Source organism: Anguilla rostrata, chromosome 10 (assembly GCF_018555375.3).
Source record: "Anguilla rostrata isolate EN2019 chromosome 10, ASM1855537v3, whole genome shotgun sequence".
NCBI classification, from domain to species: domain Eukaryota; kingdom Metazoa; phylum Chordata; class Actinopteri; order Anguilliformes; family Anguillidae; genus Anguilla; species Anguilla rostrata.
In genome coordinates this window covers 1,006,478-1,019,141 of record NC_057942.1, presented here as the reverse complement: position 1 = coordinate 1,019,141, position 12,664 = coordinate 1,006,478, and the positions used below count along the sequence as shown (strand labels likewise).

General features: G+C 51.2%; 1 protein-coding gene across 1 annotated transcript in view; it reads left to right on the top strand.

Moving 5' to 3' along the window:
- LOC135233695 (membrane-associated phosphatidylinositol transfer protein 2-like) overlaps positions 1-12,664 on the top strand; it is a 57,113-nt gene that overhangs the window by 11,745 nt on the left and 32,704 nt on the right. The window contains exon 3 of the mRNA XM_064297496.1: positions 8,418-8,601. Coding sequence (XP_064153566.1) covers positions 8,524-8,601 — 78 coding nt within the window. The 5' untranslated portion in view covers positions 8,418-8,523. The remainder of the gene's footprint in view (positions 1-8,417; positions 8,602-12,664) is intronic.

Here is a 12,664-nt window from a genome sequence, read left to right as displayed (position 1 = left end):
GAATTTGAGCTTAAAGTTAGAGAGCAGTGATCTTGCATGCAGGCTGCAGTCATCATGGAGATACATTCCTCTCTCACTGTGCGTGGCCTGTAGGGTGTAAAAGAGTCACTGGCTCTCCTGTAGTACTGTGTGGCCTGTAAGGTGTAAAAGAGTCACTGGCTCTCCTGTAGTACTGTGTGGCCTGTAAGGTGTAAAAGAGTCACTGGCTCTCCTGTAGTACTGTATGGCCTGTAAGGTGTAAAAGAGTCACTGGCTCTCCTGTAGTACTGTGTGGCCTGTCGGGTGTAGTCTCTGGCTGTGCACAGTGTGTGACTCGATAGTCAATTCCAAATTGAAGAGAAGAATAAAGACACAAAAAACATGCCTGAGGGCTGTAGAGATTAAATTACTAATTAGTTTAAACATATAAGTTGATCTGATATAAAACCTAATGTTTTCATTCATTTTTATGAAAGGCTTATAAAATTGGGGTTTTAAGAGATATTTTTACCTTTCATTGACAGCTTCAATTGTTGAAAATGAGATTGTGAATAAAGGCTGGTTAGCTGTAGCTTCAGGCGTCTGTTAGGTTAGGAAGCCGTGCGATGACACTCCTGTCGGAACGTGTCGGAATGAAACTGCTGCACATTTCAGGGGAGAAAGAAAACGTGAAAGAGAAAGATCACCAGACAGCCCTGAGATAGAGCCCATTATTCCCTGCTGAATCTGAGCACTTGCTTGTTAATCTTTTGGAGCTTATCATAATCCAGGGATACGACTCAGTGAAGAGGAAACTTTTGTTTCTGTGTTTTATGGAAATGAGATGGTTCGGGACCCCGGCCGGGCGGGACGGACGAGCTGACAGAACGCTGCAGTCGTGTGTCGACCCGCTCAGTGTCAACAGAGCGTCTGCCAGGCTGACGCACTCCTGAAAGACGCAGAATGCGGCAGTCTATTAGACAGGAAGGAAGCACGCTCACCTACATCAGGCACCTTAACCCCTTAAACACGATTAAAAACCCTTTTAAGGTGCGGGATCACAAAAATGTGATTAGAATGTTCTGAACATTCCAATGCTGATGTAGCAGTTACTGCTGGTCCACGAAAACAACGGAGCTCTAGAACACTGGCTTAGAATTCTGAGGAAAACGTTTTAAAAAAACCTGCCCTTCAGAGGGTTAAGACAAGCACTTATTTTTTGCGAACATTAAAGATTTTTTTAAAAATGTGATGTGTTCTTGGTTTCACGTAACATGTTTAGTTGAAGATTTTCAGGGATTCCACAGGAGTGTTTTCGAGTTGAAGCATTTCTAATGCGTATTTGACCCTGGCCTGCTCTCGTGTTTTTGCCTGATTTTCGTGGCCTGAGCAGGTGGTTTGTGATCGTTTGGCTGGGTCTTCGCACAGCGCGGGTGACCATCTGCTCTGCAGCTGTTCACACACCTGAAGACGTTCCAGAGGGTCTTACACTCCTCTCCAGAGTCGTTTTGTTGGGGGGGGGGATGGTGTTTGGCCAGTGACACGGCTGTGGCTGTAGCTCGGGGGGGGTTTCTTATTTGGAAGAGCCTGTACGTGCGTCTCTGAGGTGGGGGGAATGATGGAGGAAAGTGGAAAATGAGGGAGGGAGCAGAGGGAGGAGAGGAGAAAGGACGATTCTGGGCTGCTAGGATTAGCCGCGGGGTCATGTTCGAGCCCCCCCCCCCAACCCGTAACCCCCCCCACCTCCCCCCTCCCCCACCCAGCAGCCAGTCTCTGCACCGCCTCTCGAATCTCCATGGCAACCTGGCTTCGTAGGTGGAGCTGGCAAAGGAGTACAGAAAGGAGGAGAGGAAATTTGAAAAGAAATAAAATAAAATAATAAAGGTGGTTGGGGGGGGGGTACAGTGAAGAAAAAGGGCATGGATCCCCCCCCCCTCCCCGCAGTGTAGCTGGACTCTCCATCCCCTGCAGAGTGTGAATCCCAGAACAGGCCGCTGAACCACAACAGCAGCAGCAGCCGCAGAGAACTCCAGCCAGGGGCGGGAGACACAGACAGAGCCACGCTCTCCATGGGGGGGGCAGGAGGGGGGGGGGGCGTAGACGTGCAGACGTAGGCCATAGCTCCAGATGGACTGTATCGGACTGGACCTGCGGAGAGGACCAGCTCTTACTGAAGCATGTCTGTGGCTAGGCAGCGTTCTCCTGCTTATCCCAGTGAAACAACGTTAGCTCTGCTCTGTGTGACAGGGTTAGCTCTGCTTTGTGTGACAGGGTTAGCTCTCCTCTGTGTGACAGGGTTAGCTCTGATCTGTGTGACAGGGTTAGCTCTGCTCTGTGTGATGCTGTTAGCCTGCTCTTTGGAGGCATGAATTTAGCAGCCACTGAATCCACAAATTTTGTGAAGATGGTGTGAAAGTGTGAACATTTAAACAGTGTGGGGGGCGGTGGGTATTGCGTGTGTGTGGTCCTTTTGCTGAGTATGTTGGCAGTCTGATTACACATCTGTCTGAGTTCTTGTTTCGTTCCTCCAGAAATTAGTATAAATCAGCAAAGTCTCACACTATTTCACACAATTACTGCCACTTAACGTACTTCCTTGTGCTGCGGTGTGGAGGATAGGCAACTGGAGGCTGTAACTCAGGGGGGTTGCTGGTTCAGTTCCCAGTTCCCCTGGTGCTGTACCCTGGAGTACTGCGAGAGAGAGAGAGAGAGAGAGAGAGAGAGAGAGAGAGAGGGAAGGGAGGAGGGAGGGAGAGATAGAGAGGCATCTCACTTGAGTGGATCTGAGTCATGCAGCTGCCCCAGGGGATTGTGGGATACGTAGTACGGAGCCATCCCACCTTTCCCGTCCTTGGCGTGGGCAGTGCAGAGAGCAGGGAGACGTCCCCACGCAGCCTCTCTCTCCTCTCTGTTTCAGATTCATCTAATAAAGAGCTTTACTGGATACACGTCCTTCTGAAGTAGCTCAACGGGCTTTTGGTGGTTTTAATAAAGTTCTCTTTGGAAAATGTGCGGTACAGTACAATACAGTAAAATTTGATCTGTCGGCCGATTGGCTTAGAGCTGCTGTGCATCACACACAGGCATGCTGCATGATCGCAGTCATCAGCTGAACAGGTGCGCTGCACATGATGGGATCATACACAATGTGAGTAACACTGCTTGTGCTGGTAATGGTAATTATTAAATCCTAACCGTGAAGAGCTTTAGTTGGTGCTGGATGATGAAATGTCTGTTAAACGCACATGTTTTCCTGAGATTGTTTACGTGGCGCAGTGGAGCAGAAACATCTGGGCAGCGGCTGCTTTAAAGCATCAGGAATCGGAGCACTGACCCCCCCACCCCCACCCCCCCATTAATCACAGACAGCAGGTTCCCCTGGGGGGATGTCCGTTAGGAAACAGTAGCTCTGAAACGCTGCTTTTAACACGACGGCCGCCTGGTAACAACGCAGTGACTGCGTTGTCATGGAAACGTTGCGTGCCGCTAGTGGGGTTCAGAGCCTGCGTTTTTTCCGCTGGGGTCAAAGGTCAGAGTGTTGGGACATCATCAGTTAACCCCCCCCCCAGCAGCATGTTGTCCATGCCATCCCAGCTTGATCCTGTCCCCGCCCCCCCCTTTTAGAACAGGGCTAAATTTACCAGGCCACCGCGCCCTCGTAGACTTTGGAAAAATACTTCCCATGACGAAGGGCCTCGTGCTCCCGGGCCCGTTTGGTTTCCGCGCGTCACCATGACACCCGCGGGGGGGCCCAGCTGTCTCCCGCCGGCTGCCCATGTGAAGGGTGTTCCGTGCTCCCGCTAACGCACACACGCGTGTCCCAGCGAGCAGGGGTACCGCACACGCGTGTCCCAGCGAGCAGGTGCACCGACCCGCACACACACGCGTGTCCCAGCGAGCAGGAGGAGACCTGTCGCCAGGGACGAGGCGATGAGAGGAGGATGAGATGAGCGTGAGGGACGCTGGTAGCTGGGGAACAGTCCTGCCGCTTGCTGTGGCGCTGGGGGGCCGACAGCTGGCACAGTAGTGAGTGGTGTTATCCCCGGTCAGGAGAACGTCTATGGTGGATGCAGTGGGTGTTATCCCCAGTCAGGAGAACATCTATGGTGGATGCACTGGATCCCCGGCCATGGTACAGGCCATTTATCAGGGATTTATTTTTATTTAAGATTTGCACACACGCACAGATACACAGACACAGACACACACAACACACACATCCAGTCATACCAAGTCACGGACATATGTTCTTGTTTGATCCTGATGCTGTGCCTCTGCTTGTTTCCTGTGATAGAGTATTTCCTGAGGAACAGCCCTGATGGAGTCTCCCAGGTGTTACAGTCAGGTGTGGGGGCGGCTGGGGGGCGTGGGGAGGTGGGTTTTATCTGTGGCAGCCCCCCCCCCCCCCCGGTGAGGAACGCGTCTGTGCGCGGGCTTCAGAGGGGTAATCGTTAGAGACACGCCCTCACAGGCGGCTGATTTAATTACCCGCTGGGGACCGGAGAAACGGAGGCGTTCCTCCTGATGCATGCTGGGTACGGCAGATCGCGGGCGGACGTGTGATCCTCACCTCCCAGGGAGGCCCAGAGAGTGCCAGAAGGGTTGATCTGTGTGTCTCACGGGGGGGGGGGGGTTGCACTAAGGGGTGAAGGGAGGAGAGGTGGGGGGGGGGTTGCAGACAGTGCTGTATAGTATTGACTAAGTTACATGTACTACACCATATATACACACTGAGCGCATGAGTGTGTGTGTGTGACTCACTCACTGACCCAATTCAGTGGAAGGGCCCACAGCGGACGGGCGCCGTGACAACGAACCTTTACTTCCTGTGCGAGTGTGATCTGCAGCAGGTGAACCGTGAAATGGGCATTCTGCTCTCTTCCACCCTCCCAACCCTGCGGCCACAGCAGTGACTTACTGTTTACATGCAGCTGAGCTCCTCTTAATCTGCCCCTGCTCATGTGTACGAGGGGAGAGGCCGTAAATGTGTCATTGTTAGCACGTTAGCACGTTAGCACACAGGCCGGCTGCAGTAAAAAGGTGTACGTTTTCGCGGCGGGTACTCTGAGGACGCACGCTTTTACAGACTGGGGGGGTCGGTAGGGAAGTGAGAGGGAGAGTTCATCTAGCCTGGCTCCTGTTTGTCGTGAGTGCCCCCCGCCCCCCCCCCCCCCGGATAGGGCAGAGGGCAAGGATGGGCCTGGTTAACCAGCAATGAAACTGCAGCCGACAGGCCCGGGTCAAAGGTCAAACAGGCATTTGAACTCTTTAAAACTGTTCCTGTGAACATCCTAACAAGGTGCGGTTACTAACGAAAAACGGCATTGGCATATGAAAGGATAATTTTTTTGAGCTGAACACTGAGCTTGTGTCCAGTCAAATGGAAGGGCGAGCTGTGGTGTTGCTGACACACCTTTACCTGCTTTACCTGCTTATGTAAACCTGTCTGCAGTGTGGCCACTGAATGGGACAGAAATCAGTGTGATGAAACATGGTGTGTGTGACAGTGAGCGCGTGCGCGTGCGTGCGAGTGTATGATGTGTGTTTGAGTGGGTGTATGTGTGAGTGTGTGTGTGTGTGCGTGTGTGTGTGTGAGAGTGTGTGCATGTGTTTGTGTGTGTGCATGTGTGAGTATGTGTGTGTGTGACAGTGGGTGTGTGTGCAGAAGAGGCGTGGCAGAGTGAACCTGTCAGAATGATGGAAGTTTGGGGATTGGCGGGATCGGGGGGGGGGATGTGGGCGTGGCTCTGGAGCCGCGGCGGGAGGTGGTAGAGTTGGCGATACTGAGTGAAGTGGCACTCAACCCTGCCAGGCGCTGTGCCCTGTGAGGCTGATCTCCAGATGCGCCCTCTGAGTCGCTATAATCGCCCTGCGTTTCACCCGCTACGCCACAGAGGAGCGATGCAGCAGATCACGCTCTGACCTTTTAAAAAAAGAAAAACACAAAGGATTGAAAATGTGCTCTGCAGAATTTCTGCGCTCAGGTGAACTCATGTCATTACTATTTCATTTAATCGGCCTCCTCAGCCCTGCCAGAAAGAACGATTATTTAATTTATTTGACATACACAAGTGTCTTGGATTACAAAAAACACGTCGCAGTGTTGCAGGGGCGGGGCTAGAAGGGCATTTTTCTTTCCACATACGAGCCGCATATTCCTGGAATATGGAACACAGAAGGACCCGCATGCGTGCGTCAGGGTTATTGTGACTGCTCTATTTATAGGGACGCTTTTTTTCTAGGTCAAGCTCACTGGCCAGGCTGTCTGTGAAGGCCTCTCCTCTGTGAATGACCCAGTGCAGTCATAACTGTGCTATGTGTGCTGGAAGCTAGAGGTGCTTTCGCTAATCATAAATATTCTTGGTTTTTTTCGACCTGCCTTGCTTTCCTTAACGAGTAAGTTTGCAGCTTGTTTGCTGGAAAGTCTTCCTTTTAGATTTTTGATGCCAAAATGCAGCTCGTGGTTTGTTTCTGTGCAGACAGGGAGATGACTTTGGGATCTGTCGGAGTTTGGGCCTCCTGCAGGTTCTGTCCATGTGGAGCGCGGGACGGTGCTCACCCCCCCGGGCCCGTCGTTCCCGGTTTGGGGGCCCGCAGGATGGGTTCGGTGTCTCTAATGCTGAACCGCCAACTGCGCTTATCCCTGGAAAGGTTTAGGAGAAGGACGGCTATCGCTTGTGTTCTGCAGGGAAGCAGCGTCTCCTTCGCGGGTTTGGTGAGCATGTGGGAATCGCGCCCAATCGGCTGAGCTCTGCTCCCGCAGGAGAGCGACCCGTCAAGCTGAGAGATTAGAGCACCGCTCTCATTGGCTCGTGCTAATAGAGTTCTTACTGGCTTACCCTCTCATTGGCTAACACTAATGGAGCTCTCATTGGCTTACCCTCTCATTGGCTAACACTAATGGAGCTCTCATTGGCTTACCCTCTCATTGGCTAACACTAATAGAGTTCTCATTGGCTTACCCTCTCATTGGCTAACACTAATAGAGTTCTTACTGGCTTACCCTCTCATTGGCTAACACTAATAGAGTTCTCATTGCTTACCCTCTCATTGGCTAACACTAATAGTGTTCTCATTGGCTTACCCTCTCATTGGCTAACACTAATAGTGTTCTCATTGGCTTACCCTCTCATTGGCTAACACTAATAGTGTTCTCATTGGCTTACCCTCTCATTGGCTAACACTAATAGAGTTCTCATTGGCTTACCCTCTCATTGGCTAACACTAATAGAGTTCTCATTGGCTTACCCTCTCATTGGCTCGTGCTAATAGAGTTCTTACTGGCTTACCCTCTCATTGGCTAACACTAATAGAGTTCTCATTGGCTTACCCTCTCATTGGCTAACACTAATAGAGTTCTCATTGGCTTACCCTCTCATTGGCTAACACTAATAGAGTTCTCATTGGCTTACCCTCTCATTGGCTAACACTAATAGAGTTCTTACTGGCTTACCCTCTCATTGGCTAACACTAATAGAGTTCTTACTGGCTTACCCTCTCATTGGCTAACACTAATAGAGTTCTCATTGGCTTACCCTCTCATTGGCTAACACTAATAGAGTTCTCATTGGCTTACCCTCTCATTGGCTAACACTAATAGAGTTCTCATTGGCTTACCCTCTCATTGGCTAACACTAATAGAGTTCTCATTGGCTTACCCTCTCATTGGCTAACACTAATAGTGTTCTCATTGGCTTACCATCTCATTGGCTAACACTAATGGAGCTCTCAACACCCCTGTCCCCATTCCCATCCCCACCCGTTCTCCTCTGTCCTGGCTTGGCCCTCTTCCTCATCCTCTTCGTCCTCCTCTCTCAGCATGGCAGAGCTCTCTCTCTCTCTCTCTCCCTGTTCTAGCTTGGCTCTCTTCATCCTCCTCCTCCTCCTCTTCCTCCTCCTCCTCTCTCAGCATGGCAGAGCTCTCTCTCTCTCTCTCCCCGTTCTAGCTTGGCTCTCTTCATCCTCCTCCTCCTCCTCCTCCTCTCTCAGCATGGCAGAGCTCTCTCTCTCTCTCTCCCTCTCCCCAGCCTCCTCTCTGCTCTCTAGCCCAGTTTTATTTCGGAGTATTTCCCAAGTGTCCGGTTATTTAAAGCAGAGTATTTCAGAGCTCTGGAGAGTGATCTGTAGCCACGGCGCTAGCTTTCCCATCTGCAGGGCTGCGTTTCGGGAAGGCGTGAGGGCGGGAGGGAGACTCCTCTGCGGGTGATTGCCCTGTCTCCAGCGTTCCCATATTGCATTTCTCCCAGCATTCCCGCTTCACTCCCTGGGATTCCGGTCCCTGCTCTTCCCCTATCAGGCTGGATGGGGGTTTCCTGAATTCAGGACCCACGCCTGCCCCCCCCCCCCTCTGCCACCCTTATGTCCCAGGAATGGCAGCTCTGCCAAGACGCTTCACCTCCTGTGAGGCGCTGTCCAGGCTGAGCGCTGCTCGCTCACTCTCTGTTTCTCTTCCTTTGCAGGTTTCCTCAATGAGTTCCTCAGTGGACATTTGACCAAACGCAGCTAGAGCCCGCCTCCCCCTCCCCTCCCCCCTCCCCACCCCACCCCTGGTGGATTCTGGGCACCATGCTGATCAAGGAGTACCGCATCCCCATGCCCATGAGCGTGGAGGAGTACCGCATCGCCCAGCTCTACATGATACAGGTGAGTAAATTTAGCACGTTAGCAGGTTAGCGTATCACCCAGCTCTACATGGTACAGGTGAGCAACGTTAGCACGTTAGCGCATCCCCCAGCTCTACATGGTACAGGTGAGCAACGTTAGCATGTTAGCGCATCCCCCAGCTCTACATGGTACAGGTGAGCAACGTTAGCACGTTAACGCACTACCCAGCTCTGCATGATACAGGTGAGCAACGTTACCACGTTAACGCATAGCCTAGCTCTGCGTGGTAAGGTTGTGGGATTCGTTGGGCTGATGTGGGGGTGTGTGTCTGTGGGATGTGCCGTGTGTGAGTGTGTGGGGTGTGGGGATGTGCGGGGGTGTGTGGTGCTGTGGAGGATGTGCAGGGGTTTGTGGTGGTGTGGGGGATGTGCGGGGGTGTGTGTTGGTGTGGGGAATGTGAGCAGATGCTTTATTGCAGCAGTACTGTCGCTTCCAAACCGTGGAGTTTTTTCCCAGAATCTCACTTGGTTCTTAACGGGCTCTTACAGCCGTTTGCACAGAGATTAAAATCATCTGTTTCCCTTCAAAAAAATCTGAAATAAAAAGATCTTGTTGGCTCATCCAGACCTGCACCTCTCTGGCGGGGGGGGGGGGTGAGTCCATTTGCAGACAGACACACAAGCAGACAGAGCAGACAGGCAGGACAGACAGACAGACAGACAGGCAGGCAGGCAGCCAGACAGACAGACAGACAGACAGACAGGCAGCCAGCCAAACAGACAGGCAGCCAGCCAGCCAGACAGACAGACAGATAGACAGATTATGTTGCTATACTTCCCCTCCCCCTCACTGCAGATGGACGGGAGTCAGTGCTGCTGACTGTAGCGATCAGCCAGCTAATGCCGTTCAGCCCCCCACCAGCTAAATGCCGTTCAGCTCCCCCCACCAGCTAAATGCCGTTCACTCCCCCCCCACCTGCTAAATGCTGTTCGCAGGTGACTTGGCTTACAGCGGATTGCCAACATGTGATGTCGTCAGGGTTGTTGTCTCTCCTCTCGATGCTGTTAGACTGCCAGGCCGGCTGATTGGCTGGCTTGCTTGGGCTGTATTACATCCTATTGGCCGGGAGCAGGATGGACGTCATTGCAGTTGTTCTACGTAAGCCATTCGCTCCTGAGTGTTTTCTGTGCTTCCTGGTTCTAGGAGATACAGGTTGGTAACGCAAGGTCCTGTCGTCCTGACTGTTGCTATGCTATCTATTGCCTTCAACTCCGCCCCTCATGAATATTTATAAAGAGTCAGTAAGTCAATATGCTGTGAGATTCGACAGTGGCAGAGAGTGTATCTTCGATGTTGAAAGTACAGAGCTGCCCATCTGACAGCCTGTGATTTCAGATCCATCGAGTCAAATAATTATTTAAAATACTTTTGACCCGTTTGAACCTCAGTAACATTCCTGCAGAAAACGGACAGTGTTAAAAGAAGAAGAATGTATTTTCACCAGTTCTCAGAAAACTTTTATTTCTTTTTCATTTGACTGTATGTTTTGGGTAGTGGTTTCTTTTTAAATAAATCTTAGGGACCTGCAGGAGTTGCATTCAAAGGTCAGATGGTTCAGATCGCCACGGCAACAGCGGCCGCCTCTCGGCCTCGTCACGTTTTAAAAATAACGAGCGTACGTCTGGGGGCTCACGCCACAACGCGAGAGGTGTGGGAGCGACCCGCTCAGTGCAGGACAGCAACCTAAATCATCATCATCAGAAAAAAAAACTAAATTGAGTCATGTGATTTGTTTGAGTGGTCTGGTCACAAATTGTCCGTGTTAAATGAACACCAACAAGAGTTAATTTTACTCTGCTGCGGGTAAATCTGGAGTCGTGTGAATTCTGCCGGAGTCCGACGCGTTTGCAGGCAGTGCACCTGCAGGTCCGCTTCGGCCTGTCAGAATGAAGATGGAGGAGCTGATTCTCGTGGTCGAGGACATCTGCGTGTCTGCGGTAGGGGTTGTGGACAAAGCTAGCGAAACTGACCGATACTGGCTGACCCCGAAGCGTCAGTCAGCTATGGGGGAAATACCTCAAAGCTCTGCCTGTTTCCTTCTTTCAGCAACCGCCCCCCCCCCCCGTACAGCGTCACAAACACGTCGCCAGCCCTGCTTGGGGTGTCATGGTTACCGGTGACATCAGCAAGAGCGTGGCGCTGGCATTAATGATTTGTTTGCCGTGCGAGAGGACAGACCACAGCAAGAGAGAGAGAGAGAGAGAGAGGGGAAGGGAGAAAAAGATGGAGGAGAGAGAGAGAGGGAGAGAGAGGGGGAGTAGAAGAGAGAGAGAGAAAGAGAGGGGGAGAGAGCGAGAGAGAGAGGGGGAGTAGAAGGGAGAGAGAGAGAAAGAGATAAAGAGAAAGAGATGGAGGAGAGAGAGGGGGAGAGAGAGAAAGAGATGGAGGAGAGAGAGAGGGGGGGAGTAGAAGGGAGAGAGAGAGAAAGAGATAAAGAGAAAGAGATGGAGGAGAGAGGGGGAGAGAGAGGAAGAGATGGAGGAGAGAGAGAGAGGGGGGAGTAGAAGGGAGAGAGAGTAGAAGAGGAGGGTGGCTGATGCAGCTGTGTTGCTGGGGCAACCTTGCTTTGCCCCCTCCCCTCCACCATGAGCGACGGGCTTAGTGAAAGATCCTCTTTTTTGAGGAGTTCTAGTGGCATTCCACACACATGGCACTCACACGCACCTGAAATACCTGAGCTCCAGGCAGGGACGGTCATTTAAAACACTGGGCACCTGCTGATCCCTGAGCGCTGTGGAGCACAGGAGATTAAAAGCCCAAAACGTGTTTATTGGTGAACGGAGATGATTTTATTTTCACCATTGTTAGAAATCTGCAGAAATTTTACAGTTTAGTCATTTACAAAAGTACACTTCACTCTGTTATTTTTGTGATTTTAGTGAATTTTTGTGTGATTTTTACTGATGTCTTGTCTGAAGAGTGAAATTCCATCTGATGTGTTTAACCCTGGTGTTCCAAACTGCTCTCAGCCACACCCAGAATCCCATTGGCTCAGGGCTCTGTACAGGACCTGCTCCCATTGGCTCAGGGCTCTGTACAGGACCTGCTCCCATTGGCTCAGGGCTCTGTACAGGACCTGCTCCCATTGGCAGTTGGCAGCTGACCCCTGATGGAGGCCAGGTTTTAATGAAATGAAGCGCACGCACACCTCCTCCCTCTCTCCGGTTTCCCTTCGTTCCTCTGTGGAGAAGTGGAGGCTCAGGTGAGAGGGTGAGGTCACAGAGGGGGGCGGGCTCTCGCTCACCTGACGCAGGTAGGATGGAGAGAGCCAGTAGTGCCAGCTCCCTGCCAGACACTGTGCTGCCACCCCCCCTCCCCCCCCCAGCCCCTCCGCTCTTATCACCCCGCCCTCCCTAATTAAGAGTGAACTGCAAATTCATTACCAGGAACTGAGGATTTACAGAGACAGTGTGAACAGCCGCTGTAAGTCAATTAAAGGTGGAGCCCAGTGGGGCTGGGGGGGGGGGGGATCTCACCACGAACAGTTCTGCTTTACAGCCGGTTTTTATGTAAAACACTCAACTGTCACTTTTAGTTTTTTTGACGGCAATTTACAAATCTCACGTGAGCTTTAAAATGTCGATTGATGTCCGGGGGCACGTTTTCCTATTTTTTGTCACCATGGCTTTTTCTGAAACTCTCCTGAGTTTTGTCTGGCAGTTTTATAAACAGTTTAGCAAGAGGCATTTTGCGTACATTACATGAACTTGATTTGGCAGAAGCTTTTATCCAAAGTGCATACCAAAGGTCATTGGAACAACTACAAAACGCTGGTCTGATAAGATAGAATACTCATTTATGTAACGGTTGTCCATAGCCATAAAGTCATTAAGTTCAGTTCACACGGTAAGATTAGGCTAGGTCAGAAAGTCGTGCTAAGTCAAACTAGGAGGCATGATGACAAACTAGAACATCAAGATAATGATACAAGTGCAATATAAGCGCTGCATGTAGGTAAAATGAAAGTGCCACAGGAAGAAGATACAAGTGATAAGAGCAATTCTTAAGATTAAGGCTTATCTTAAGAATCCAAAAAACTGAA